General features: G+C 40.5%; 1 protein-coding gene across 5 annotated transcripts in view; it reads left to right on the top strand.

The window, feature by feature from the left end:
- Positions 1-27,150, top strand: part of LARGE1 (LARGE xylosyl- and glucuronyltransferase 1) — a 295,306-nt gene that overhangs the window by 249,496 nt on the left and 18,660 nt on the right. For all 5 annotated transcript variants that reach the window (XR_005827952.1, XM_040594524.1, XM_040594523.1 and 2 more), the window contains 4 exons: positions 4,496-4,651; positions 14,545-14,708; positions 19,117-19,395; positions 26,210-26,356. Coding sequence is in view for 4 of the 5 variants with exons in the window: in XM_040594524.1 (XP_040450458.1) it covers positions 4,496-4,651; positions 14,545-14,708; positions 19,117-19,395; positions 26,210-26,356 (746 nt within the window). In the remaining variant the exon portion in view is untranslated. The remainder of the gene's footprint in view (positions 1-4,495; positions 4,652-14,544; positions 14,709-19,116; positions 19,396-26,209; positions 26,357-27,150) is intronic.

Raw genomic sequence — 27,150 nt, 5'->3', positions numbered from 1 at the left:
TAATCAAGGCATAAGTAACACATATGGTGCTTGTTTGCAGCGTGGCTTGAGGCATATATAAACATTTCAATAATATGTGCCTGGAAAAAAGCCGATTGAGATGTTATGGAACTGACATATATAGGTAGCTTTACTGTGCACATGTGCTGAACATTTAACTCCTGTTGATTTCAGTAAGAACTGTCTGGGTGCCTAAACAAGGAGTCTAGTTTTTAAGCAGGAAGGTTCCCCATCAACAAAATACCACTTACTTACCTAAATTGTAAACTGCTCATGGGCTTAATTAGGAATATCTGTTCAGTGCTTTGCAAAATTAAACTTCTTTAGGCTTAAATTGAAGCTTAATTTATTCTTACTTTTTACCCCTTCAGCCTGCAAAGTAGGATATCCTGTATTCTCTGATTTCATAAGGGCTGAAGCAGAGTGAGAAATTGTCAAGATGTGTCTTTGGGTAGAAAATGGAAGAGATTGTAGTTAAAGAACATTTGGCCAAATACTTCTTTTGGAGAGAGAAGATGCTTCAGGGGAGAAATGGATAAAGGTACCTATAGAAATAATGTTGTGTTGAAGGTTATCATTTAGTGAACGTCAGGTTCAAAAAATTTCTTCTCCCCAGAGAGGACAAAGCAGCTGGCGACCTGAGGAACTTTGCTGGGATTTTTGTTTTCTGTGTATTTCCATGCAGGTAACTGACCTTAGAGCACTCTCCTACCAGCACGTAACATTCTCTGTTACCTTCCACCTCAGATCTCATTGCCAGCCTCCATCTGTGTCATTGTTTGAGTGCTTTGGGTCAGAACCTGGTGAACAAGTGGGAGCTATTGGTGCAGTTAGTGCAGTCACAAGTGTATGGAAGTATTCCAGGAGGCTGGCTGAGCATAATCAGTGAGTAGTAACAGTTGCTGATTAACTAGGATGGTATTAACAGAAATGTAGATAGTGCTGAGATGCTTGATGATGACTAACCAACTGTTAAATAGATGTGGAATTTTAAGTTTTGATCATTTCATACTTAAATTGCTAAATGAAGATTAAGGAGCATATTTTTCTTAGTTCTCAGGAGGCGTTGATCAAGGGTAGGAAAGATCTGTGGGACAGCCTGAAGGCTAGTACTGGTCCTGAGGTGTCCTCCCAGATAACGGCACTGGAATTTTATACGTTATCGCTGCAGTTTTCTCTGTAAGCCAACAGAGCTTTGGAAAAGCTTAGAAACTAGGAGGGAAAACAGAAGAAGAAATAAACACAATATTATGGTGCTATTCAGTCTTGGAAAAGGGATGTTATAGTAATGAGATTTTTAGTTTGTAGATTCGCTTTCTCTTTTTAATGTTGCGATAACACTTGCTCAGTCTGCACGTAAAGTGGATTCTAAGTTTGCTTTTTTTGTCTTTTTAATTTCCCTGTAGTCTCTTTCCAACTGATTTTTTTTTCTCCAGTCAATTCACTGTTGCCCACAATAAACTTTCTAACATAATGGCCAGAGCTTTACCTGTGCAGCCCCTTGTCTTTATCACGTACTTCACTGATGTCTGTGACAGGCTATGCAAGGATGTCTTGGACTATACAACTTCTGCTGTAGCTGGTGGTGCAGTATACCAAATCAGACAGCTACAGTCAGAACTGAAGGTGAATGTGTGGGCTGACAGCAAAAAAAGAATATGGTCTTTGGATGTAGTGTTGTACGTCAATGCTTGAGTCTTGCTGCTTTTTGAAACCTGCTTTTTTATGCTTTCATATATCACATAATATTTATCTAATCATGTTACATTTGAAAAGCAGCCTGCTTTTTTGCTAGACCTGTTTTGTGGTTTTCCTACCTCAGGTCATCCAGATGGTTGCATAGCTCCTTGATGTTCTTTAGCACACGTTGGCGTGTGCTGTCTTTCTTCATTAAAAAATCAGCTTTTCTGGATAGTCATCAACTCCATTCAGCTTTCTTCAGTTCACTCCAGGCTCCCCCGACAGCTGTACACATGCAGCATCCTGATATGTTTCAAAACTGATCAGATCTGAACCACCAGCTAGGCCCTTGACACTTACAAGCTTTTACACACACAACAGATTTTGAGGCACAGCAGCGAAGAGCCTCTACGCTGACAACTGCAGTTGTCTGACATCATCCCACACACAACTGGGTAGAGGCATCAAGACCAGTGCTTGGTTGTGATGTGACATAGTATATGTTGATGAGAAATTTCTGCGGCTCCGGGGAGCCTGTCCCGTAACACTTACCGAGTTTATCATCATTAGCCATTTCTGTGCTCACGGTCCCCAGCGTGAGTGGTCAGGGTGCTCAGCAGGGGGATGTGATGTTTTTTAAGACATCCAGAAGGAAACTCACATGAAGCATAGGACTAGTATTGAGAATACACAGAAGATTTTTCTCAGCAAGTATTTTTTTTTGTCCTGTTCACCAGCTTCTCAGCTTGCTTTGATGTACTCTTTAATAAGTGCATGCTACTAGCAGACAGTTTCCATTCTATGCCTGCTTGTAAAAATGCATACTAGTACCTTGTAAAACTGTTAAGCAGCCCTTTAGTTTCCTTCAGCTCTATGCTTCTGTTACATGTGCCTGTTTTCCTAAGGTAGGATTTAATCGTTGAGATTTTTTGCCTGCATTTAATGCCTTTTGCTGCAGTTAAATGCAACGGATTAAATATGCCAAGTTCTTTTCAAAGAAAGGAAATTTTTAAGATCCATTTTTCAGTGGGGGAAATCTATCATCTTAAGTATATGTCCTAACCTACCTAAAGCTCCTTTTGTTTCTGTGGTGTTCTGCATTTTCAGCATATATTGCAGCAACGTGTTATTGCACAGTTAAGCTACACTTCCGAACATATGGACAAATGTAAAACCAGCAAAGAATGTAGCATTACCTGGGAAAAATATCTACACCAAGTGTTTTGTCCACATATTTACGCAGATTTATAAAGTGTGTAGATGCATCATGATCTTGATTTGAAGTGTTCCTGTAACTGGAGTAAGTGATTTGCCAATTTCTGACCTGGTTTTCCCTACAGTTGCTTCTCCGTAACTGCACGTGTGGTTTTCTTAGACCCTAGTGTAGCCTCAGCAGTGAAATCCCAGGAAGGGATGAAGCTTTGCCTATCAGGAGATATGTTCATTAGTGTTGGGTATGTAGAAGAGAATGCCATAGCTCTTACAGCAGTGTAAATACTCAGTGGAGAGACTGTCTTGTTTGCTGAAGTTAGTACAGGAAGAATTCAGACTGTGTCCTGCTCTTTCCTCCTCCAGTCCACGCAGCACCAGATAGCGTGATTTCAGAGAGCTCCCTGTTCCTGTGGAGTTGTGTTGCTGACACTGGGGGAACTGCGTTCATTTGCTCTGGGCTGCTTCTGTTCTACGGGCCATGCTTCAGCTCTGTGCATTCCCTCCCACAAACGCAATGTTCAGTACAAAGCTGACCACGCCACCGGCTCAGCAGCTGGCGTTGCAGCTCTGTGGCTGTGTGTGAGTGACATGGTGCCTCCACGCAATTAACTTAATGGATTCAGAGAACCTCCAGAGCTCCTAGCTTGGAAATATTCCTGAGGGAGACTCTTGGGTTTTTTTTTTTAATCTCTTTAGAACTCACAGGAATAAAACTGAACACAAAACATCAGGTGTTTTTTTTCTTATGCCTAAAATATAGCCTCTATAAAACAAAATCGTTCCTGCAAGCCACTTTTGGCTCCCTCTTAGTTTTTCCTTAGGACCCCATTCTCATTTGCACTGTCAGCAGTGCAAAGTTGCCTTGATGTAAATGAGAATCGTGCCCTTTATGTCAGCATTAGAGTTAAATCCAGGCCAGTGTGAGAGTCACCTTCCATTAGCAGAGGCTAAATACCTTATAGGAATTGGAATGCAAAGGGTGAAGCATTGTATTGCATCACTCTGTTGTGTAACGCAACAGAGATCAGTCTTGTTTAAATGAAGCAATGGCAAAAGGAGTCAGTTTAAATTCAGTCCTTTTTGAAGGGTGTAAATGGCTATAGGAATTAATTCCAAGCTTTTTCTTCTCAATACCTAATCAGAGAAGAGTCTGCCTGGCCTGAAACACTGAATCAGTTAGCTGGAACAGTCATGTGGAAATCAGAAAATTAATGTTTAATACCCACATCCCTGTATCCCTCATCCTTCCAACCTTCTTCAGGAGTCCATAACCTGTCAGCTCCATGATTAGAGTTGCTGCAGCATTTATGAGGTAGTGCATCACAAACTAGATCAGCACCCTAATTCAAATGGGCAGATAAAGCTACAGAGGAGTTTCAAAGCACATCACCTGTAGAGTGTGCAGTTACTTGTGGATGACATGGCAAAGCCTTCCTGATAAAAAGACAGAAGGAAGTCTGTGTAGTTTTGGGGTTATGTTTTTTTTTGTTGTTGTTGTTTGTTTCTTTTTAAGAGGGCAGCAAACTGAACACACAAAAAGAGCAGATAAAGCAAATTTGTATTCTAACAGCAGGATGTGTTTTCTCATTTTTTTCCCTTTGAGGTGATTCACTGGAACTCACCAAAGAAGCTGCGAGTGAAAAACAAGCATGTGGAGTTTTTCCGCAACCTCTACCTGACATTCCTGGAATATGATGGGAATTTGCTGAGACGGGAACTCTTTGGCTGCCCCAGTGAGGCAGACGTTAACAGTGAAAATGTAAGTGGGATGTCCAGGGCTTGACGATTTAAAGGGTGGTTCATACATACAAGGCACAAGCTACATGACAACCTCAAAAGTTGGTGGTGCAGGTGGTGTGGTGAGGAGGGACTCAGGAGAATTGAGGTCAGTGCTCAGATTCCAGGAGTGACGCTGGGCAAATCTTTAATTACTTTGTGCCTTGGTTCCTTGCCTGTAAAACTCTTATTAATCCTGCCTTTCTCCTGGGTGCTTTTGCTTTTTTTTTTTGTCTACTTTGTCTTTTAAAAATCCCCGACAAAGGTAACATCACAAACTGAAAATGAGGATTTGGGCTTTTAATTCCGTTAGACAATTTTGCAGATCTCACCCTTAGACCTAAAACTTTCCAAGGGAAAGGCTTGTTTCTTGGCTGTGTGTTTGTTCAGCATACAATGATGTCAATTTCAGCTAAAAGATACTAATGCACAAGTAATGAAGAAGAAATGAAAATACCAAGACTACTGGATTTAGGTCTATGAGTTTTTGCCATGCTGCAAACTATCAAATGAGTTAATACTTCAAGGTGCACGTAAGTGTGAGACTGCAGGTTTTTTCTGCACTGCCCTTACCCAAAACCAGCAGCGTTTATGTGTATCTGCAGAAAATTGGCAATCAGAACCTTTCAGATGAAGCAAATCCTTTGAAAATGGTTGAAATCAAGGATGTTTACATACAGGTGTTCTTATGTGTGTATATGCCTTAGTGCATACAATTCCAATGTAAAAATCTGTTGACTGAAACATTTTTACGCAGTTATATATGAACTCGTGTTCAAAGAGATCTCTGGAGATTTCTAGAGCAAGTACCAATTTTGGCTACATAGTCTGAAAGGAAATAAAAGGAACCTCTAACTATTTATGTTATCTTCAAGAGAAAATATTTCTAAAATATACAGCATCCTCTGTATAAAAATTCATAAAGCAAAGCTAGTATCACATACACATTAGCAGTTAAGACGTAATTGGCAATCAATAGCATCGTTGAGGGTTGTAGTGTTTCCATTTAGTCTCTGGATAAAATGACCACAGGAGATGCCACTCCTAATTTTTCAGACTGTAGCACTCAGAGATTGAATAGGTATGTTTTGGTCCGAGGCATGGCTTCAGAGATCCTTATTTGACCATTCCACCGTATTCTGAAAGGAATGGGGAACACTGAGAAACTAGAGATAAACATTAACTGGGAGATAATGAAATGGAGCCTGGGAGGGGGGGAGGGGGGTGCGGGTCGGGGAGCTGTTTACAGTGAGAGCAAGGAGAGAGGGAGGGAGCGGGGAGAGCAAAAGCACATGGAGAAAGAAAATCCTGTGGAAAACTGAGAGGCGTTTAGACAGCCAAGTGAACTGACTGTGCTAAAAGGCCACAAGAGTCTGACAGTCAGAGACATCAAGATACAACAGACGGAGTAGAGAGTAGGATAGGAAAAGGGGAGTGAGACATTAAAAAAAAAAAAAGACAACAGAACTAAACACACCTCTTCATACTTTTAAGAATGCAGGTTTAAATTATACTGATTTCACAGTATGTTCTGTGGGTTCAAGGAGCATGAATGCAGTCACAGACATGTTGCTATATTTTCCAGAGCTCTGTAGATCCTTAACAAACAGATTTATTCCAGACGACAAGTTGCTGGGGAGCAGCGCACAGTGAATGCAAGTTCTCAATGCTGAAAATGGCAGTCCTGAAAGTTTAAAATGGCTCATTTTACTGAACTTGTATCTAATTGACAGACACTGGAAATGACTAACTGTTCAAGCCTGTTTCTTATTCTAGACAAGTAGAACGCAATATGGTATATGGTATGGCTTGTCTGAAAAAGAAATGTAACTCGTTCTTCCATTTATAAATATAAAAAAAAAAAAGATACTAGAGAAGAATGAGCTAGACATACAAAAATACATGAGTCCTAACTTGCCAAGAGACACCAAAAAGTTAACAGCCTTCTATCAAAACAGTCAGATACAGAAAAAAATCAACTTCAAACAGCTTAAGGGTAGTCACTTAGGAGAAGGCATTGTTCTTTATTAGTTACCCTTGATGTAAGCTCCCCTCTAAACTTGACTGTATGCTTTTTATTATAGAATACAAAAAGCAGGTTTCAGCTTTGAAGTTATGAGACCCGAAGAATAGGATTATCATGAAAACCAGCCTTTCTCGCACGTAGTCTGCAGTAGCACAAACAGTGTCACAGGTGTCCTTTTAAAACACAGTACATTCCCATGACATAATGCATGATAATCTTCAGAAGCGGAGCATCTTGTAAGGTGTGTAGGGAACCACTGTTTGTCATTCCTCCCAGTACAAGAATTAGGGGGCATGAAATGGAAATAGCAAGTAGTAGGTTCAAAACAAAGATAGACATTTCACCCACAGTGTATTAAAGCTTTGAGCAGGAGGTAGTGTTGCTAAAAATATACATATGGCCAACAGTGATTCTTCATGGAAAGAAGATCAATCAGGAGCTGTTAAGCTTTGGTGCAGAAAGTCCTTGAACCACAAGTTCAGGACTAGGGGAGTGTTCCGAGAAAGCATCACTGTACACTCACCATGCCTTTACACTCCTCTCCAGGCAGCCAGCTCACAGCTGGAGACAGGATACTGGTCTAGATGGACCTTTACTCTGACAAGATGCAGCCATGCATTTCCATTAGGATTCCTAAGCATATACGTTACATAAAAGGCTATAATTTCTGCAGAGTCAAGTATATATTAAGTAAGAATTGCTATCTGGTTTGTTTTAACACCTATTATTTTTTCCTTTCTTCTCTGAATTGAGACTAGGAGCTCCAAAACACAGCTGAGCTTATTGTGCTAGGTGTTGTATATGGGCATAAGGTTCTCCTTCAACTGCCTGTGCTTCTCTGCCCTGCAGACCAGTGGAGAAAATGTTAGAACAGCTCTGCTTGTTTTATAATCAGAGAGAATTAGTTAAGCACTGAATGCACTGAACCTTGTTGTGGAAGAAGCTGTGGCTTGGTGTGAGTCTGTCACTCACAGTCTGGCTGTATCAGAATCTACCCTTAAGGTCTTGTTGCCCTGCGCCAGCCTTTGCTTGTCTACAGTTTAATATTTGTAATGATGATTTATTTAGAATACAACCTGTAATTAAAGAATCTCATTTGCAATGCAAATATCTGTAAAACATGAAAAGGAAGTGTGGCTTTGGGTACTGTTGGGCTGGTTCTGTTACTCTAAGGCCCCTTTACACTTCTCATCAGTACTGGGGTGGCCTTAAAAATGAATGTAAATTATGTATCTTCCCTTTTTAAGGACTCTTTACAGTGCCCCACAGATGCAAAGGGGCATTAGTTTAACAGGTAACTGGACCTTACGTTACTCTCTCTCACTCTTCCTTTGCGTATGTCTACGGAAGGTTTAGTGCTTTTCTTTTTTTAATGTTTATTAAGGAAATATAATACCACAGATTGAATTTTAAGAGGTCTAAAGGACTCTTTGGACATTATACTGCATAGTTCTGATCTAGTCAGTTGTTGATCTTCAGCTGCACCAAAGAGCAGTGTTGTTAGGTTCCAAAACATTACGAATGGGAATGAACAGAACAGATAGGGCTCTGAAATGGAAATATTGGAGGCAAAGAAATAGCGAGTAGGGTAATTTTTCTGTTTATGTAAAAATGCTTGTATGTACGTCTGTGTGTATATATGTGTTTCATTCTTCCCTTGAAATACTCAAGCTGAAAGACCCTGTGTATTGCAGGGACAGGCTGGGGACAGGAGCCTGCCACACGCTCCTTGCCATAGAGCACTACTGTAAGTCCCCTTTATTCGGTATGTGGTAAATGAGATTGCACAGAGCAGACTCTTCTCTACAAATTGATATTACAGTCACCCTTTGCCTTTTGGGCAGATTCTGGATGTGAAACTCAGAATATGAACCAAATCCTGTAAACACAGCCTTTGACTCAAGTGGAGCACGTCCTTAATCACTCCATCCTACTTACTCTGTGCCGTTTGCCCCTTTTCACTCCTCCTTTCTTATTTTGATACAATGCAGAAGATTTTAGAGACATCCATGAAGGTGAAACTCATAATAATCTTGAATTTGAACATTTCCTATTAGCTTTTAATGCTTATGTCCACCATTTCATTCTAAAGGACCTACTGTAACGCCTAAAATATTTCAACAGGAACTTCTGTGTACCAAGACTATCTTTATGCCATGAAATAAATACTGTAAGCCTGATTTTAGCACACAGACACACACTCAACCTTTTAGCATTCTCATAAAACTTCTTTCCTGCAGACAGCTCCTCACCAGGTGCTTCTGCCAAAGTACTAAATCTGAAGGTTGAATGGGGTGTCCCCTATTAGTGAAGCCTGTGTCCTGATCCAAAGCCCAGAGCAAGATCAGTGGGAAGTTTATCACTGATATCACTCAGTTTAAGAAGAGGACAGTAGATTCCCATTGGAAAACACTTTCAGAAAACACAGGAAAAAATTCTCTCCAGATTTTTGTTTTCAGATTTTCAAATCAACAATACAAAGATACAGGGTAAAAAAATGTAGTTCTCCCTGAAAACACTTGCTTAGGTGTGTATTAAATGTGTGGTTTTATGTGTTTACTTTCTTGTGCAAAACCAGAGTTTCTTAATATTAGTAAATGGCTGTGCATACCAGCTTCTAACATCCTCCAGAAAAGCAGGAGATGCTAGTAATGTACTGCATAATATAAACTCTGCTAAGAAATTTAGCATTTTTGAATGTCTAAAAATAGAATCATAGAATCATAGGATTGTTTAGGTTGGAAAAGACCTTTTAAGGTCATCAGGTCCAACCATTAACCCAGAACTGCCAAGTCCACCACTAAACCACGTGCCACATCTATGTGGTAACACTTCATGGGTTATCACTCCACCACATCCCTGGGCAGCCTGTTCCAATGCTTGACCACCCTTTCAGTGAAGAAGTTTTTCCTAGTATCCAATCTAAACCTCAAAAGGGAGCTTCCAAGTCAATATCAAGGCAAAGAACCTACAGTCAGACTGATGCTCTGAGTACCCTTTGCTCCTGCAGAATTTCAGAATACTGCATCATTTGTAGGACTGGGATTTAAAGTTACTATTTTTCATGACAGTCTTTCTCTAGTAGTAACAGATGGTATATGGCAGTTTTGAGGTGAAATCCTGACTTCCCCAGCTGTGGTGTTTCTATTATTATAACTATTATTGTTAGTAAATGCTGAGCTGGTAGTCTATCCTGTTGGTTGCCTCAAAGTTGTCATTATACCACTTTCAACTGCTTATATTACTGCTAGATGGGAGATATGTGGACTGGGATTTTTTTTATTTAGTTGTTTTGGGGTTTGTTTTTTTTTTGGGGGGTGTCATGTTGGTATGCCTCTTCTTTTAAAGTGAGTCATGGGGAAAAGCTTGAGGTGGTTGCATACACCACAGGCTCCGATGACCTCTTCATGTAATTACTGTATACCTCAGAGAAAGAGCTGACATTTGAGCCAGGAACATATCTTTTGCCAATCTGGTGAAAACTTAGGCGAATTATACTGCTGTCCCCTCTGGCCAGCCTAGCTTCAAAAACTATGTTTCCTGAGATGAAGTCTGATCACCTGCCACAGCTGGTTGCCCAGAGAAGTAACTTAGTGTAGAGGAATGAAGCTGGGTTAATTAGCATTGATAATGTGCAGGTGTGGGCTGGCTGATTTAGACAAGGTGCAGCTGTGGCTGGTTCTGTTAAGAGGTTGGGCAGCCAGCAAAGAGGGAACAGCTGAGGAGGAAGAAGCAGAGAGAAGAGAGAACATGTGCCCTAGATGAGGAGAGACCAGGAGAAGGCAGCAGAGGGACTGGCATAGAGAGTATGTTGGTATGTGATGGTAAAAGACCTTGTTCCAGCTGGCTAGTTTTGAGAGTGCTGTGACAACTTAGCATATATATTTTTTTATCATTTGTCGCTCTGGTTTGGCATTATGCGTGTCATGGCTGCCTTTTTATTTCTGAAACAAGTGAAATAATCATGCTAATGAAAGCGCTTGTTTCCCACTACGGTATTTCCTAAGAGAACATCTACCATACACAGTCTGAAAAGAATATATTTTTTAACTGTGAGAGTGGTTCCTAGAGGTGACATTTCCCACATGCTCAGTGGCAAGTAGCCTTAGCTTTGAAAATCTTGTAGAAACAGTGAATCTTATGCTAAGCAGGTGCTCACTTATGAGAATACATGCTGTCACTCTAAGGTTGAAAAGTCTTTGCTGTATGTTAGACATATTGTTATAAGCATAATGGAGGGATCTGTAATGGGGATGACATTCTTTTATCAAATCCAGCTGATAATAAGGTCCTCGTTTTGATGGTGCACTGTGTTTAAGTAAGCATCTGTTTGCACAGGTCTGTCAGCATTCCCATTATAAATTCACCTTTTCAAGAATACATGTGGGAGCAAACCTTAAACCAAGCTATAAGTTCTTTGACTGTAAATAATGGATCCACGCAATATGCATGCTGTAGATAAGATTATATCATTGGAGAAATTCTATGTGGTCATGTAACTGAAAAATAATACCGGATAACTTAGAGATAAATTTAAGGGTATATGTGTGTCTGTCTTAGACAATTCCCTGTCTTTTGAATGTCGTGCACCTTTTAACATTCTTCATTTTAAGTATGTGTGTAAAAAATGGCATATGACTGTATGCAATATGTATTTATAGGTTGTATGTGTCTCATAGTAAAGAGGAAGCAGCCTTTATATGTATATGGGATACTGGGGCATGGGTATCTGTATGTTATATATGAATGAGGGGAACAAAGAAAGAGAGAGAGAGGCTCTTAAACTGCATAAAACTGTGCAGCAGCCAGCTATTGGTCCTGATAGTTTGTCCACGTTGTGCATTTAGCTTCAGCGAGATAGCTTGTGAGCTTATGGGTTTTGCTGGACCAAATCCAGAGTGCCTGGCACGTCCAGCATTGCTTCCAGTAGGAGAGGAGTTTTCATATGGATACTCACATGCTGTTGCATTCCACTGCCTGTTGCCTCACCACTGCAGGGTAGGCCCATCCTTAAGGCTCGTCCTTATGGCTGCTTGCCACATGCACAGTGACTGTTCCAGGCCGGATCACAGCCTGTCCTGTGCTGGTGGTCCTGCCCGAAGAAGCACCCCTTAAGTCAGCTGTTTGCCCAGCTTGCAGGGCATGGTTCCTAAGGCTGCCTAGTAGTTCAGGCTCATGGTACAAGCAGGCAAGGATTGTGCAAGCATTCCTGCGGAGTGCTGATGGAGCTGTGTGTCTCATCCTGCCAAGTGATGCCCACACGTTAGCCAGGGCTTTCAGACAGCCTGTGCTTGGGCTTCCTGCTGGCAGCCTGCCTGCACTCAGGTGGAGATGCTGGAGGCAGAAGCAAGGGGACAGCCAGAGGGCACCATGCCCACAGTCCTTCTGGGGACTGCTCTCTCCAAGGGGTATGGACACAGCCATCTCTTTTTCTTGGGTCCCAACACTACATACAGTCCTGAGCATGAGTCATAGGACATGCCAGGGAGAACCTCGCAGGCTGTAAGGATAGCTGCAGGCTCAGAAAAAGCCTGACGGGACAGAGGCAAAATCCTGACTCTATGAATTGCAGCGGGAAGAGCAAGATTTCTCTTTCCCTGTAGCAGAAGGGGTCTTCTGCTGTCTGCTGCTCTCCTTCACCTCCATCACCAACTCTGTGACTTGGTGAGTTACACCATCAAAATACCAGGGCCTCCGAGAGGCTGTGTCTCCTCCTCTTCCCCCACCCTGGGCTCTGTAGCACAAAGTCATAATTCAGCCCCAAATGTTATCCTTTAACTCATGATTAAGCATTTATGCCCTCTTAGCTTGCAACGCAAATGTAATATGATAAATCATTCAGTGACTGCCTGGTTAATAGCCTTTGTACAGCTATAAACTAGCCTGGTCATTTATACATACAGCAGGATAGCAAGGTACCCCCGAAATGTGCTTTGCTATTGTTTTAACCATTTAAATTTCAATCACCTCCTTGATAATTCTGTCAAGGTCATACTAATGTCTATTTTCAAGGAACACACAGAAAGATACAGTATTCTTTCTAGTCATTGTTGTAAATATTTGGCTTAATTCAAATATTGTTTGAATGTGATTAGGAAAATAAAATACAGGCTCAGCTGAATGATGATTTGTAAAGCAGAATGAGTGAAACTTCCAAGAATACATAGAACAACTGCTGATTTCTATTTCACCAAATGAGATCTTGATTTCAATAGAAGTTTTGCCCGAGTAAAGATTTGTCAAGATTCGGACTCTTGTCTTTCTAAAAGCAGTCTCTCTTGAGGGATGTTTTAAGATCTGTGCAGAACAATAGCACAGAAGAATGAGAGCCTGATCCAAAACTCATTGAAATCAAAGGAGCTATCTCCATTATTCGCAAGAAGATGATTATAGAGTGATGTACAGGAAAACATCAGGTATTATTCCTTCAGCCTTCACAGGAAACATTCAGCTGTAAGCATTATTGTTGAAGGCAACCGTTATGCTTATAGTTCCAAGAACAACAGCCTTTCTTCTTAACATACTATTAGAACAAGAAATACCTACATTGTCCTTTTTTTTTTTTTTTTTTTTTTTTTTTCTTGAAGGTGGTGAAACTATTACTTTAAGTCGTTCTGAACAGGACAAAAAAGAAGAGATTTTTAAACCTAAATGAATGTCTGTAATTCAATAACCTGTTTGTTGCATGAAACAGTTTTGAAGTGTACTGTGATTTTTATCCAGCTTGTAAAATATCTATAAAACAAATACTTATTTACTGATAAATATGCTATTGTATTCTTCTTACAGGGTGCTTCTAAGAAATATTAAAATTATACCTTTATTAATAACCTGTATTTTAGAACAACACAAACACAACTGGCATGTTAAGACCATATATACAGTTTATCTTCATTACATTTTGTAGTACATTTTACAGCAGGTGTGACTGATTTTTCCTTTTAATTAATTTTAAATAATCTAGCCAGATGTTTGACTTTAAAATAATGTAGTTCAGGCATGGAATTGGTCAGCTGCGTAGACATTTGGTCAATTTTTCTCTTCTTCTTTTCCCCAAAGCTAAACTTTTACACTGTTAAACGTACAAGTCTGTGTGGCTCAGGGTTGGATTGCTTCGAGATGACCATTTTGACTTTGAAGGGGCTTGGTTTCCAAGGGAGTAAAAAAAATACCTGTTCTCTTAATCTGCCGTCCTTTGGATTTCTCAAACTAGGCATCCAGAAGCATAAATCCTGTTAAAAGTGTAGGCTTAATTCTGGCACCTCTGCAACTGAAAGAACTGGTGCAGATCCATAAATCTCAAGAGGAATAATGATCAGTTAAAGGTGTTACTTCTCCAGCTGTCTGTACATGCTGCTAGCAGCACTTACTGCTCTCCAACAGAGGCAGCAGAGCAGGAATTGCTCAGTCCAGCGCGTAGAAGCTTAATCTGCTCCTGAGTCTTGTCTGCTGGAGCTCTATGTCTACAAGTAGTTTGAAACACTGCTTGTAATAAGGAATGACATTATACATCACACTGGTGCATTAACTCTGAAACTTGGCGATTATTAAACTTGTGATTGTTCACTGTTTCATTGCTATTCTGGATGTTGAAAGTATGTAATACAGGTAATATATAGACCATAATACAATGGTCTGTCTGCTTTATCAATTTACTTGCAAGTGCTTTCTTCTAATCTCTTGTCCAGCAACTTGCAGGAGCCAGGCTTGGGAAAACCATGCTATTCTGTATGTCCTGCTTCCCGTCCCTGTTGCATCATGCTGCATGTTCCCAGCCTCCTTGTTCACTCTGATTTGCTAAAATAATTATAAAGAACTTCTCTTTATGTTGTCCCACTCTTTCCTTACAGCTCCAGAAACAGCTGTCTGAGCTGGATGAGGATGATTTATGCTATGAATTTCGTCGAGAACGTTTCACAGTCCATCGCACTCATTTGTATTTTCTACATTATGAATACGAGCCTGCATCCGACAATACCGATGTAACACTGGTGGCTCAACTTTCAATGGACAGGTAGGGGAGATCTTTTGCTCATCTGAAAGCCTGAGACAATGACTATTTTCTTACAGAGAAATCCAGCTATGTAATGCTTTGGGGAGAGAGAAAAAGCGCGCTTTTGTAGAAACTTGCATGCTGTACTGTAAGACCTTTCTTGAATCAGGAGCCATAGCACATGTAGATATCACACATGCATCCAGACTTCAGCTCTGCAGTGCACACCAGTGTTTGGAGTTTATGAGAGGCTGAATACTGGAACTGCAGGGGTCCTTACTTATCAGGATTGTCAGGCATTATTAGTTTATTGAGTTTTGCAGCAACTTAGAACAGAAGATGTTTGTAATGTACTTAGGCAAGCAGATGTAGCTGACCAAGTTCTTACACTGTATTTCCTCATTAGGCAATGTTAGGTTTGCTTTCGTTGGCATTTTCCTTGAAGAAAATTTCAATTAGTGATTTTTCTTATGGTGAAAATCAAAACTAAACATTTTAGTTTCAAATTGAGAACTTGAAAATTGAAATTCTGGTTTTTTTATGTGTTAGTGTGAAATGAAAAATCTCATTTTGAGCAGAGTTATTGCAGTTTTATACAAACGTTGATTTTCAGAATAACATTTCTAGTTTAACTCTTTTCAACTTTCAGTTCTGATGTAAAGTGGAATTTAACTAGTATTTGGTTTGGGAAACATAATCCGTTTCATGACAAGTTTCACCTGCACCTTTCTGATTCCCACTACTGCAATTAGTTGTCATTTTTCAGAAGCTCTGAAAGCGCAGTCCAGATCAGCCAGCTCAGTGAAATTTTGAATTGTCAGTATCCTTTCCTCCTGCTTCTCAGCTGGAATCTAGTCCAAACTTTGTAGTTATTACTATCAGAGTGGGTTACAAAACAGGTCAGAACTCCATGAATATTAGCCAGAAACTGGTATTTCATTTAGTGGAGCACATACAGAATACAACATAACCCATGAATACCACCACTGCCATACCAGTGGAAGGTTTGCGGTATTCCAGGAGGGTCAGAGGAATTCAGATCAACAAAACATTTACAGCCTGTTTGAAAAATAAACACAAACAAATGGGGGTTATTCTGTTTCACCAGTGCCTCAGCACTGCATCCTGCACATTGTATTATGATTTGCTATGCACATCAATGTCTGCTCTATTGATTTTTAATTGAGGAAACATTTCTTAAGTGTTCACATACCTTTGAGTAAAAAACTAAAGAAATAAATTAACCCAGACCCTGAGCGAGTGCCACAGTAAATTAGTAAAGCTGGTATGTACGCACGGTATATTTTCCCCCCAGAATTTAATTCAAAAGAATGAGCTGGGGCTCAGTGCTGATTCACTGGCACTGATGCAAAGTCTGAGCATCTGTTTCCCTTTCTGGATCCTCACTGGGACACATGTTTTTATTGATAGACAGAACCACACATTTTTATTCAGGAAGAACTGCCATCCTGATACTGTGCAGGAAAAATCTTCCCTACTTCGTTGGTGTGTTGCTATAAATTATTGATTTGAGTTGGAAATACTTTCTTCCAGCTAAAATCAATAAATAATATCATACCAAAGAACTGTTTAGCTGCTTTTGTTTTCTTTCATGTCTTTCAGTTACTGCCTTTTTTTTTTTCCATCTTAAAACCACTTTTATTAAACTCCCTCCAGCATAGCGGTAGACATATAAGAATAGTGTCTCAGATGTAACATGACATGTACATAAACAAAGTGCTATAAGCTACATTCCTGCATCATTCTTTCAAATGATCATCTGAGGTGAGGAAAGGTGAAAAAGAAGCTCCCAGTGTCTCCAGTTATAGTCCTGTCGGAGATGGGGCTGCCATGACAGGTTTGCAGAATGGATGAGGGGTGCAGTCTGGGAGTTCCCGTTGCTGTCTTTAGATAGAACCTTTGAGACAGGCTTCATTCCGTGTTGTTCCTTACTGGTTAATTGTCACCTTTTGTACTGGTCTCCTCGTAATGACTTGGTTGCATGACGGTGGTTTTCATGCATGTGTTTTGGCTTTTTAAAGGCATGGTATTTACCTGGGCTCGGAGGTCAGAGTGGGAGTGACAAAAACCTGAGATCAGGTGGACAAGGAAGGACACAATTAACATTATGGCACTTGAAGTCTGGGTGAGAATGAGTTGTAAATGGGTAAAGTATTCTTCAGAAGAAAAGTGAAAACAAAGAATCTCACAAAACAATTGAATTGCACCAAAACACACTTGACTGAAACAGACCTTTAAAAAATTTACCAACTAAACGATGACCTCATTATTATGCAGTACAGCAGTGTATTTATTTTCTCTAGAGTCCTTAAGAGAACGCATTCCTGAGGACTGCTAACCAAACCCAAAATAACTTGGTCACGTTGTGCTTAGAAACTTGTAATTCTGAGTTTTATGATCAAAGGAGACTATTGTAACAACCGACAGAGAGCAGGTTATGGAGCATCACCCAGCGGTCCCTGCACCAAACTCGTGGAAGTGGGGCCTGTCAATGGGAACGACATCACAAAATGGAGTATTCTGAGGGGCACTAAGCTGTCCAGCTGGGGATTTATACCAGCAAAACCCAGTTCTCACTTAACTAACCTGAAAAGCTTTGCAGGCATTACCAGGTGTGCCATTTAAATAAGTTATGTATGCCATTTGTCCACTGTGTGGACTCCTCAAAAGGCATTTTGCTGCATTTCTTGCTAGGCAAGTATTCCCTTTTTAAATGGCTGCCCTAAATCGTAAGTGCTGATGGAGTATCCTAATTAATAGGTTTCCCCTATGTAGAAAAAGGCAAACAACAAAAAAAAAATATTTTTTTCTATTTATTATTTGTACAATCGAAAGCCTAAAGCCTTCACATGCTTTTTAGATCTTTTTTATCGATTTCTTTTTCTAATTCGGCCATATGTTTCAGGCTGATAATAACCTTTGTTCCAGTAATAGATAAAAAGAAAATAATGTACCAGGTGTAGCCTAGTAAAGGTAATATCTCATATCTAAGGAAAAATTATTATATCATCTTGGATGTCATCATGATCATTCAGAAATGCGGGAAAGAGCTATTAATGTTAAATCAGAATGTGTTTGCTGGTATGAGTGTATCATTCCATTCTGCTGCAAAGCTTAGGGAGATAGTAGGAGAGGGAAATTATTTTCTCTGATTATGATGATGCAAAAAACTTCTTGTGTTCTATATAAATATTAATGGGAAAAATCTAGTAACGTGGATTTGGAAGGGAGAGAAAATAATCATGTTGCGTAGTCTACTCTTCCTAATTTTTAATAGAATATCTGGCTAGGCTGCATAGGTTCATTTCCCTTTGTGTTAACTCAAGAGGCTTCGTAATCAGTCCTTGCTGCATTTTGGGGCGGCATTATCTTAATCTCTAGGCAATTCTCTATAAATTACCCAAAATGCTTAAATTATTTTGACCAGGCTAGGTTTGATTTATGTTTGTGTATGAGATCTTTTGTTGTCATTTTCATCAACAGTATTGTAACTGCTGGAGGTTTTAAAAAATGTACATTGATACAATCTGTTTTTAAAATTACTTAATGAAATTCGAGATACTGCTAAAACATATTCAGATTAGTACTTTAAATGATGATTTTGTCTGAAATGTTCTTTTGCTATTCCACAGCAATGCCATGTCTCTCCCTTGTTCTGTCCTTACTCCCTACACACAGTAAATGCCCTTTCTATCGATGTGTCATCCTTTTGCCCTTTCCCCAACAGTAAGTCTAGTCAATGTAAATGTTCATGTGAGTCAGTATTCCCTTGACCTATCATTTTTAACAGCTTTTGAGATCTGACTAACTGCCTTGTAAAAATTTGGGGAAGGTTTTCCTAAACAGGAGGTAAAATGATCTGTGGGTCTGTACACCTTTCTCCTCCACAAGCTTGTTGGAGAGTGCTATAGTATGTTAGTGTGTGAAAACAGCTTGATCTGAAGTGTGAATTGGGCACTAGACACTGCTTAAGATTACAAGACACCTATCCTGTAAGTAGATCCACATGGACAGATCCCTGCAACTGCTCAAAGCTCCGATCAGATGAAGTCCCATCATCCGTGTGGGTTTTCCTGCAGTGTGAATGCTTTTGGCAGAAAGGACGGTGTTGATTTCACCTGGCTTCAGCTGTATGAGCTGTAGATGTGTGTATCTGAGTTAGGGCTGTCTTAGGCTCCGTTGTTTTCAGTGGAGAGAAATAGGCTTACCTAGGGTGCAGTCCGTCTGTCCAAAAGGAGACAATAACTTAGATGAGATTAATTGCGCTGTAGAAATATTTATTGCTTTCCACAGCATATACGGTGACCCATATCTGTCTCACTTAGATATCTGCAGTTGATCAGATGAACCCAGGCAGAGTCCCAGACAGAGAGACAGCCTTTTCTTATTCTCACCCTTCCTCTTTCAGGCTCCAGATGCTTGAAGCCATCTGCAAACACTGGGAAGGTCCAATCAGCCTGGCACTCTATCTTTCTGATGCAGAAGCCCAGCAATTTCTGCGCTACGCCCAAGGCTCAGAAGTACTTATGAGCCGCCACAACGTTGGCTACCATATTGTGTACAAGGAGGGCCAGTTCTATCCTGTGAATCTGCTAAGGAATGTGGCCATGAAGCATATCAGCACACCATATATGTTTCTATCCGACATTGACTTCTTGCCTATGTATGGACTCTACGAATACCTCAGGTAAATCAATAGTGGAGGGATTCCCATTGTCACCCTCATTCGCAGCCCCTCCACACCCTACCCTTCCCACATATTTCCAAAAATACACAGTTTGAACAGAACTGAAAGAGGCAGCTTATAGATGTTTAAGATGTGACAATGCCCAGCAAGGCACAGGAATTTTTAGGGTAGAGGAAGGGGCTGAAACTGGAAGTAAAGCAGTAGAATTATGAAGGAAAAAACTCAGGTCTAAATGTAAGCCCTGTTAGCCATCAGAATAATTCCTCAGAGCAGCAGAAGAATCAATTTGAAAGTTGTACTGGACTAAGTATTGTTAAATGTGCAAAAGCATCCTATATTAGCAAGGTGAACCGGGCAATTTCCCTAAACAATGCTGGTTCCTAATGTTAGTGACAGAAAAAACATGCAAAACACTACAGAATTTGTGGTCCCTGTGACACACTCTCAATCCAGTTCCATATCTTGAAAAGAGGGGGATCGTTTTACCAGCTCAAAAATATGACTGCAATGCCAGCACCTGTCAAGGCAAAATTATTAGGATAAGGAAACTGAGAAGAGTAACCTCAGTGTGTATTGTATCGTAATGAATGTGAGCAGGTTGGGCTGAACAAATTACGGACATCTGATCCATTAACTGATGGTTTTTTTTTTGTTTTTTTTTTTAATAAAGACCTTTTTGGTCTGCAGAGGCTGGTCATCTGAGGCCAAAGCATAGAGCAAGGAGGACACCCTGTGGCCAGACAGGAGGATTTCAGTTCCTTAGTCCTGACCAGTTTTCCTTTTCATCTCTGTTCTAATTTGGTAAAAGTTGATCAAAGTGTTCCAGTGACGGTCTGCCTGTAGGTGATCCCTTTCAATCCATAGGCCCATGGTTTTGGATTGTAAGGGGAAATAACACCTTTTGACATCATAAACTTATGGAGGATCTGTTGAAGGCGTAACAACTCAGTAAGCATCTTCTCATTTCTCCCTCGTGTGGAGAGTTAATTGTTTTTTTCAATTTCTGCATCCATGTACAGGGTTAAGTTCACTATTCAGAGGGATGGAAGCCTCTCCTATGAAGAAAGGCTGAGAGAGCTGAGGTTGTTGAGCCTAGGAGAAAGCTCTGGGGAGATCTTATTGCAGCTTTTCAATACTTAAAGGGGGCTTATAAGAAAGACGCAGAGAGACTCCTTAGCAAGGCTTGTTGCAATAGGACAAGGGCTAATGATTTTAAACTAGCAGGTGTTGGAGGGTACCTTTAAGATACAAGGAGGAAGTTGTTTATACTGAGGGTGTTGAAATACTGGAAGAGGTTGCCCAGAGAGGTGGTAGATGACCCATCCCTGGAAACATTCAGGATCAGGTTGAACAGGGCTCTGAGCAATCTGATCTAGTTGAAGATGCCACTATTCATAGCAGGGTGTGTGGACTAGATGACCTTTAAAGGTCCTTTCCAACCTGAACTATTCTATGATTATGTGAGTCTGTGGCTTTTAAGACACTGGATTTCAATAACATCATTAAAGTTTTATCTCACAGTGTCAGCTTATTTTGCAGTTATTTTAGGGATATTTCTTTTTGACTTGTGCTATGAGGACTCCAAAATAATTCTGTCCTCTGCACACAGTAGCTGTCTCAAGATACACGTAGGGACAGTTGTTGTTAGCTTCTCTGTTCTTTGACGTTAGTGTTGCATACTGTAACATTTCTTCAGATCGATGCTGGACAGAGTAAGGATAGCATCTGTTCAGCTGTTGATACTGGAATGTAGTACTGAAAAAGCAACTTGTTCTTCCATGCTGCTTCACAGTGCACTGATGAGAGCCAGCACTGAAAGGAGGGAGAGAAGACAGAATGATGTACCATGATATACTTGAGATATTACAACCACAGAAATAATTCTAATATGGTGATAATGTATTATAGAACTGAATGCACAGTGATGCCACCCATGGGTGCTGTTTCAGAAAAAAAACTGAGATTCACACTGAAAGCTGTTGCCTCTGAGACCCTGTGTTACTCTACCAGCCTTCTGTGAGGCCCGTACCACCTTAACTCTGACTGTGAGTCTGTTGCCTGGGAATATAAAAATCGCTAATCTGCTACTGCCAGCTCTTTAAAAAGGGATTTTTGCATGGGGACTAGAGGCTTTTGTTGCTTTTTCAATGATTTTTCTGAGCAAAATAGCAGGGAGGTGCAGGGAGATTATTTTAAATACAGATACCCTGTATCTTTCTGCATTGACTGTTCCCACCGCCTCTGCAAGTAACTGATTAGTGCTATCTATCTGACTGGCAGCAATTGTTTGTTAGAGAGGCATACAGACATTTTCATCTTCATTTCCTCAGATAGAACAACCATAAGCAAACAGAAATAGTGTCTCAGGCATCACTTTGTACAGGATGAGCCAGACAAGTCCCTCTCACTGCAAGTTTGCTGATTTACATATATTGTGTATTGCGTCTCTACAGGCAATATATTCTCGGAAAGAAAAGAATTTTGAAAAACTTTTCCAACATATTTTGAAGGTGTTGTATGAGAAGGGTTACAGCCAGTCTTTAAGGAGAAGTTGATGGTTACCTGTACCACTAGGTATTTGTTGCTAGCACTTAGATTTGTGCTAATTGAGCTTTTTTCACAGCTAAGACAGACAGTTTCAATGCTTTTAATCTCCATCAAACCCCCTTTTTGACCTACCTTACTCTTCTGTGAAGTGCAAAAGGAAAAAGGCATATCATTTAAACATTTCCTGTTTACGAAGCTCAGATACTTTCATGGTCTGTGCCAAGTCAAAGTCTTTGTCACCTTCCCTCATTAGTTACTGAGGTCATCTTGTCATTGCTGCAGTGGTAAAGTCTCTTTTTGGTTGCTTCAAGTAACATGTGTGGGTCATCCTAAAGGTTCTTCTGACATAAAATAACTAGGCAGGCTGCTTATCTACTGTTGTCACAGCTAGCATTGAAGTTCTTTCCTGACACATTTGTGTAAAATAGCCCCTTCACTTCCAGTGACACATTTAGCATGAATTGGGACCTGGCATCCACTGTCTATCTGCAGGTTTTATACCTGTCCCCTGCAACAGGAGTTGTGAAGTATTTCTGGTTGTTCTTCAGCATCTCAGCAAGGGACGCACTCATGTTGTGCCTATTGTTTTTTATTTGTTGGATGCCTTTGTAGACTATGCATTCATTGCTTTTGCAGGGAGGAATAACATTCTAATGAATTTAACAGTGGACTGAGCTCTCCATACCACAAGCTCTGTGATTATTGTATTTCTTGATCTCAAACTAAACACTTACTGAGTCCTGACAGTGGAAGCTAATTTGAATTAATGGAATCTTTTTTTTTTTTTCTTTCTTTCTTTCTTTTTTATTCTGAATTCAGTGCTTTAGGATTAGCTTGCTAACCCTTCTGTGTCTGAGCTTATCTATCCTCCAGAAATGGGAATGATACTACTATCTACCCCCATGAGGATGAGAATTGTGTGTTAATTTTTGGAAAGGACTATGAGGATGAAAAAAATGGTATCAACATGCTGGAGTTCATTCAACCTGTGAGGAGACTCTTGTGATTTAAGATTAATTTCTTCCATGCCGTGTGAAAAATAGGGTTGATGAACAGATTTAGAAATTTAACCCAACCTTCCCTGTGTCAAAATGACATACATCAGGTCTGAACACAAAGATTCCTGGGAAACGGTTTCCTGGACAACACTAGCAAAGAGAAAGCTCTTCATAAAATCATATATCCTTATTTTGGGGTTTGGGGAAAAAAGGACAGATAAAGGAAAATGGAATCTGAACCAATGTTACTGAATCCAAAAAACAGCCCTCATAAGGATAGTGCAGGAATTAAACATCTTACGCAGTGCTGGTTTACAAAATAGCCAAATGCATTCCCTGCATTAAATTACACATATCTTGCAACACCAACAGTGAAAATTTTCCTATTCCAAGTATCACAGAACCAGTCAACCAGCAAACAGCACGTCCACTCAAAATAAAATGGAAATAAAGTGACACCACTGAAATGTAGATTTGCTTCCAATAGGAAGAGGTTAGATTTTCGGCTGGTTATCTGAGGAGCAGACCACCAACCAAGTTATCAGAAGAAAATGGGAGGTGTTTTCTTCTCCACCAAAGCCTCCCTGCCTTTGTCACAATTTACATGCCTCCTCTTGTCCTTTGATCTTCAACTCCTGGATGTTAGCATGGGTTCCTTCTTCCCCTTACATTAGTCCTTTGTTATCTACTCCACATAAAAGACAGGTTGTTCTGCTCAGAGGTGGGTGCTGCTGGACTTCCTGACTGAGCGTGTCTCAACTCCCAGCTCAGTTTTGGTGAACTCTTCCACTTCGACCTTACCAACATGCACCTCAGATGCTGACATACCTCTTGAAAGTGTTTCTGCAGAGATCTTCCCACTATTTTATTTCACTCTTGAAGTACCTCTACCAGTTCTCTGTGTTTGACTGTATCTGCTACAGGCACCTTGTTTTCAGACCCGTGCCTCTCTCCTCTTACCTAACTTTTTCATGTTGAGCTTTGACAGTTGCAAGTGATTTCAGACTCTTGTATTGGTTTGTTCCCTCTGTGTTTTGGTTTTCTTCATGAAGGCACTGTCATCTATTCTTTCCGACAGTTGCCATTGTCACCTATATTAAATTTGCAGTTGACAGAACGGGGAGTGTTCAGAAAGGATTATTGATACCTACATAATTTTTGTGCTTACATCCCATATCTTACAAAATTAGTCACGTTCAACACTAGTTTCAACACAACTTGCTCTGTCTGACAGTCTCTGCTGTTACCCTGGCTTGATACCTATACATACTTCAGCTTCAAACTGTGGGCTTTGGTGGGCTGGGCAGGATTGTCTCCGATTCTTTGACAGTGCCAAGCACAGCAAGGCATTGATTTTTGCTTGGAACTTTTGAGGTCTCCATCAAAGAAAAAGAGAGTAGCAGCCATAAATGGTAGCTGCTGTTTCCTTGCAAAGCCCAAAGGGTGAGCATCACTGCAAATATTAGATACTCCTTCCCAGAACTGAATCCCCCAAGATGTACCACTCAAGGCTGATAGATTGCACAGAGTCCAGGAAGCCTGGGACACTGGAAGTGAACCTATGTTAGTATCCCCTGCCCTCAAAGAAGATGTGAAGGGGAAGGAACATTAAGAGCATTCATGAAGACTGGATGCTGGCACTGCTCAACAGTTCTGGAAGGTCATGGAGGCTGATTGTGAAGGAGTCTTCTATTTGCATGCAGATATTTTGGCCATTAGTGATGGTAGGGGTGAAGCTAGTGAAGAAAGTACAAAGAAGTTATAAGATACTGTTAAAATCCTTCAGTTGTGAAAAGTTCACTGGAAATATAGCAGGGGTTTTTCAAACAATGCAAATTTTGCAGTAAGCTACTGAGAACACGTTTCTTTTTATAGAACAGGCCTATAGGGTGGTGTGAATTATCTAAAATTCAGATTTTATGAAATAGCCCTGCTCTTCTTTTTCTCTGACGGCAATATAAATGAATTCTGGGTATTCTGGGACTAGAAAAGGGGTTTGTTTGGTCTTTCTGTTATGACAGTGATCCCAATTCCTTCATCTTATAAGGCTGTAGAGAGTTTGCTGCTTGTCAACATTGTCCTTGATTGCTTGTTGCAGTAACATAAAAGTCAAGACAGTGAATCCTGTTAAGGGGAACTAACTTTGACAGGGAGAGAGAGGCATATTTCTCGTATGAAATATGAAGATAATGAAAGGAAAATCAAGACAGAGTTATTTCTAATGACAAGCATAGTAAGATTCGGTTTGGGGATGGAAAAGTAACTTTTTTTCTTTTTCTTTGGGTTTTAGTTTGTTACGAAAGAATAGACCAAGTATGTCTGGTAGGCAGGGAGTAAGTCTGGTAAGCTGTTGCTCTCTTGTGGCATTCATCCTAAGGCCCCTGTCTGGAGAAGGGCACTACTGTGCAAAATCCACTATGTGTACACATACACACTTGCACCCCAAAACGGTCTCTGCACTGAACAACTTGCAGCAAAAGAAGGGAATAAGCGAGGTATCTCAGTGCATCCAGTCCACAGCTCTTTTCTGCAAAAAACAGCCTCTTTGCTGTATGTACAGGGCCAAGCACAAATGGGCTCTAATCTCTGGGCACTACTGTGCACATAATTAACAATACTCAAAAAAATACTGCTGATGTGCAATTTTGCTGATTGGCGCTATGTCATGTTGCAGTAGATCTGTGCCTTGCCTTGTACAAAGACTGCCCATCATGGCAACAGTGTTCTTGAGAGCAAATATCTGTTCCACGGTGGTGTTAAGGTAACACTGACCTTGCAGGACATACAGAGCTCTATAGCAGAAGTAAGAAGCAAGTATGATGGCACAGCGTAGCACAGAGAATAGCTATGCTGAAGTGCAACCAAACTTTACAGCTCCTCATCTTGTGAAGTCCCACTGAGTCCCGGATAAATCTGATTTTTTTTTAGAACTGCTATTGACTGGGCAGCTCTTTCCCATCTGTGTAGTAGCATTCAACTATGTTTCTCTTACAGGCGTGGTCAGTTGGCTGTGCTCAGCGTGCCCTGGACATGCAGGGCAGCACTGATCAGTCAAAGACACAAGCTCTTTTTGAACTGTGTTGTTCCCCCTGCTCTTAGAGCAGCAGATCAAAAGTGGAGGAAAATACAAAGCACCCTGGGAAAAAAGCATGGGCCGTGGTTGTATTTACAGTATCAAAGTGTCCGTTCTCTGCACTTTATTTTGAAAAGCCAAGTGACTGGCTCAGTTTAAAATTTTCCTGCTTTCATTTGTTGTTTCTCTTTACCAGGAAGTCTGTCATCCAGCTAGACCTGGCTAACACCAAGAAAGCTCTGATTGTACCTGCTTTTGAGACCCTACGCTACCGCCTTTCCTTCCCCAAGTCAAAAGCAGAGCTGCTGTCGATGTTGGACATGGGAACCCTCTTCACATTCAGGTAATGGAAAGTACTGTTGTTGAACCTGTGGTCTTTATCTCTGAGGATAGTTTTTAATGTTCTTGTGAACATTTGATTTTTCTCTCTTCACTGTTCGCTAGCTAGCTCCATTAAGAAACCTACTGGAATACTTCTTCCTTTTTCATAGAAAGGCAGTGAACAGAATCGTATGTGGATATATTCCATCTGTAAGCTCGGTATTTTATCTAGTATTATAGTCCTCTACTGAAGGACTTCAGTTGTTAAATTGAATTTGTTTTATTTTCATCATTTTTTATTGCGCTACAAAATCAAGTGCGACCATTACACTCATGTGCGTGTAATTTGCTTTTTGGCTGCCCAATACTTGTCTGGATAGCTGTGTCCCTCATGTGACCAAAAATAATTTCTCTCTGCTTGTTGGTTAGCTTCCTTACTGACTTACTGGAAAAACAAATGCAGGCTTGTCATGCACTCTATTTTAAAGTGTGAAACAGCTGCTTTAAATAGCTAGAGTTTCTCAATGCAGAGGTAAAAGCGTATTCTGACTAGAAGTTAAAGAGGCAAAGAACACCTAAATTTGGAGCTCTGCTCTGAAGCAGACTCTTTTTGTGGCTGTGAACAAGTCACTTCTATTATCTGCCAGCCTCTTCAGTTTTGAAATGCGACTACCAGGGGTTAACTGTCTCTTGGGTGTGTGTGGTAAGGTCTGATTAGCAGACATTGTAAAGCACTGCAGTGATGGGAAGAGTACAATATGGCCTTATGATGTTGCACAGAGAGAGGGCTTAGGAGACCTGCGTTCTCTTCTCAGC

Source organism: Falco naumanni, chromosome 5 (genome assembly GCF_017639655.2).
Source record: "Falco naumanni isolate bFalNau1 chromosome 5, bFalNau1.pat, whole genome shotgun sequence".
NCBI classification, from domain to species: domain Eukaryota; kingdom Metazoa; phylum Chordata; class Aves; order Falconiformes; family Falconidae; genus Falco; species Falco naumanni.
The sequence above is the reverse complement of the archived record's forward strand: the minus strand, read 5'-3'. Positions and strand labels throughout refer to the sequence as shown.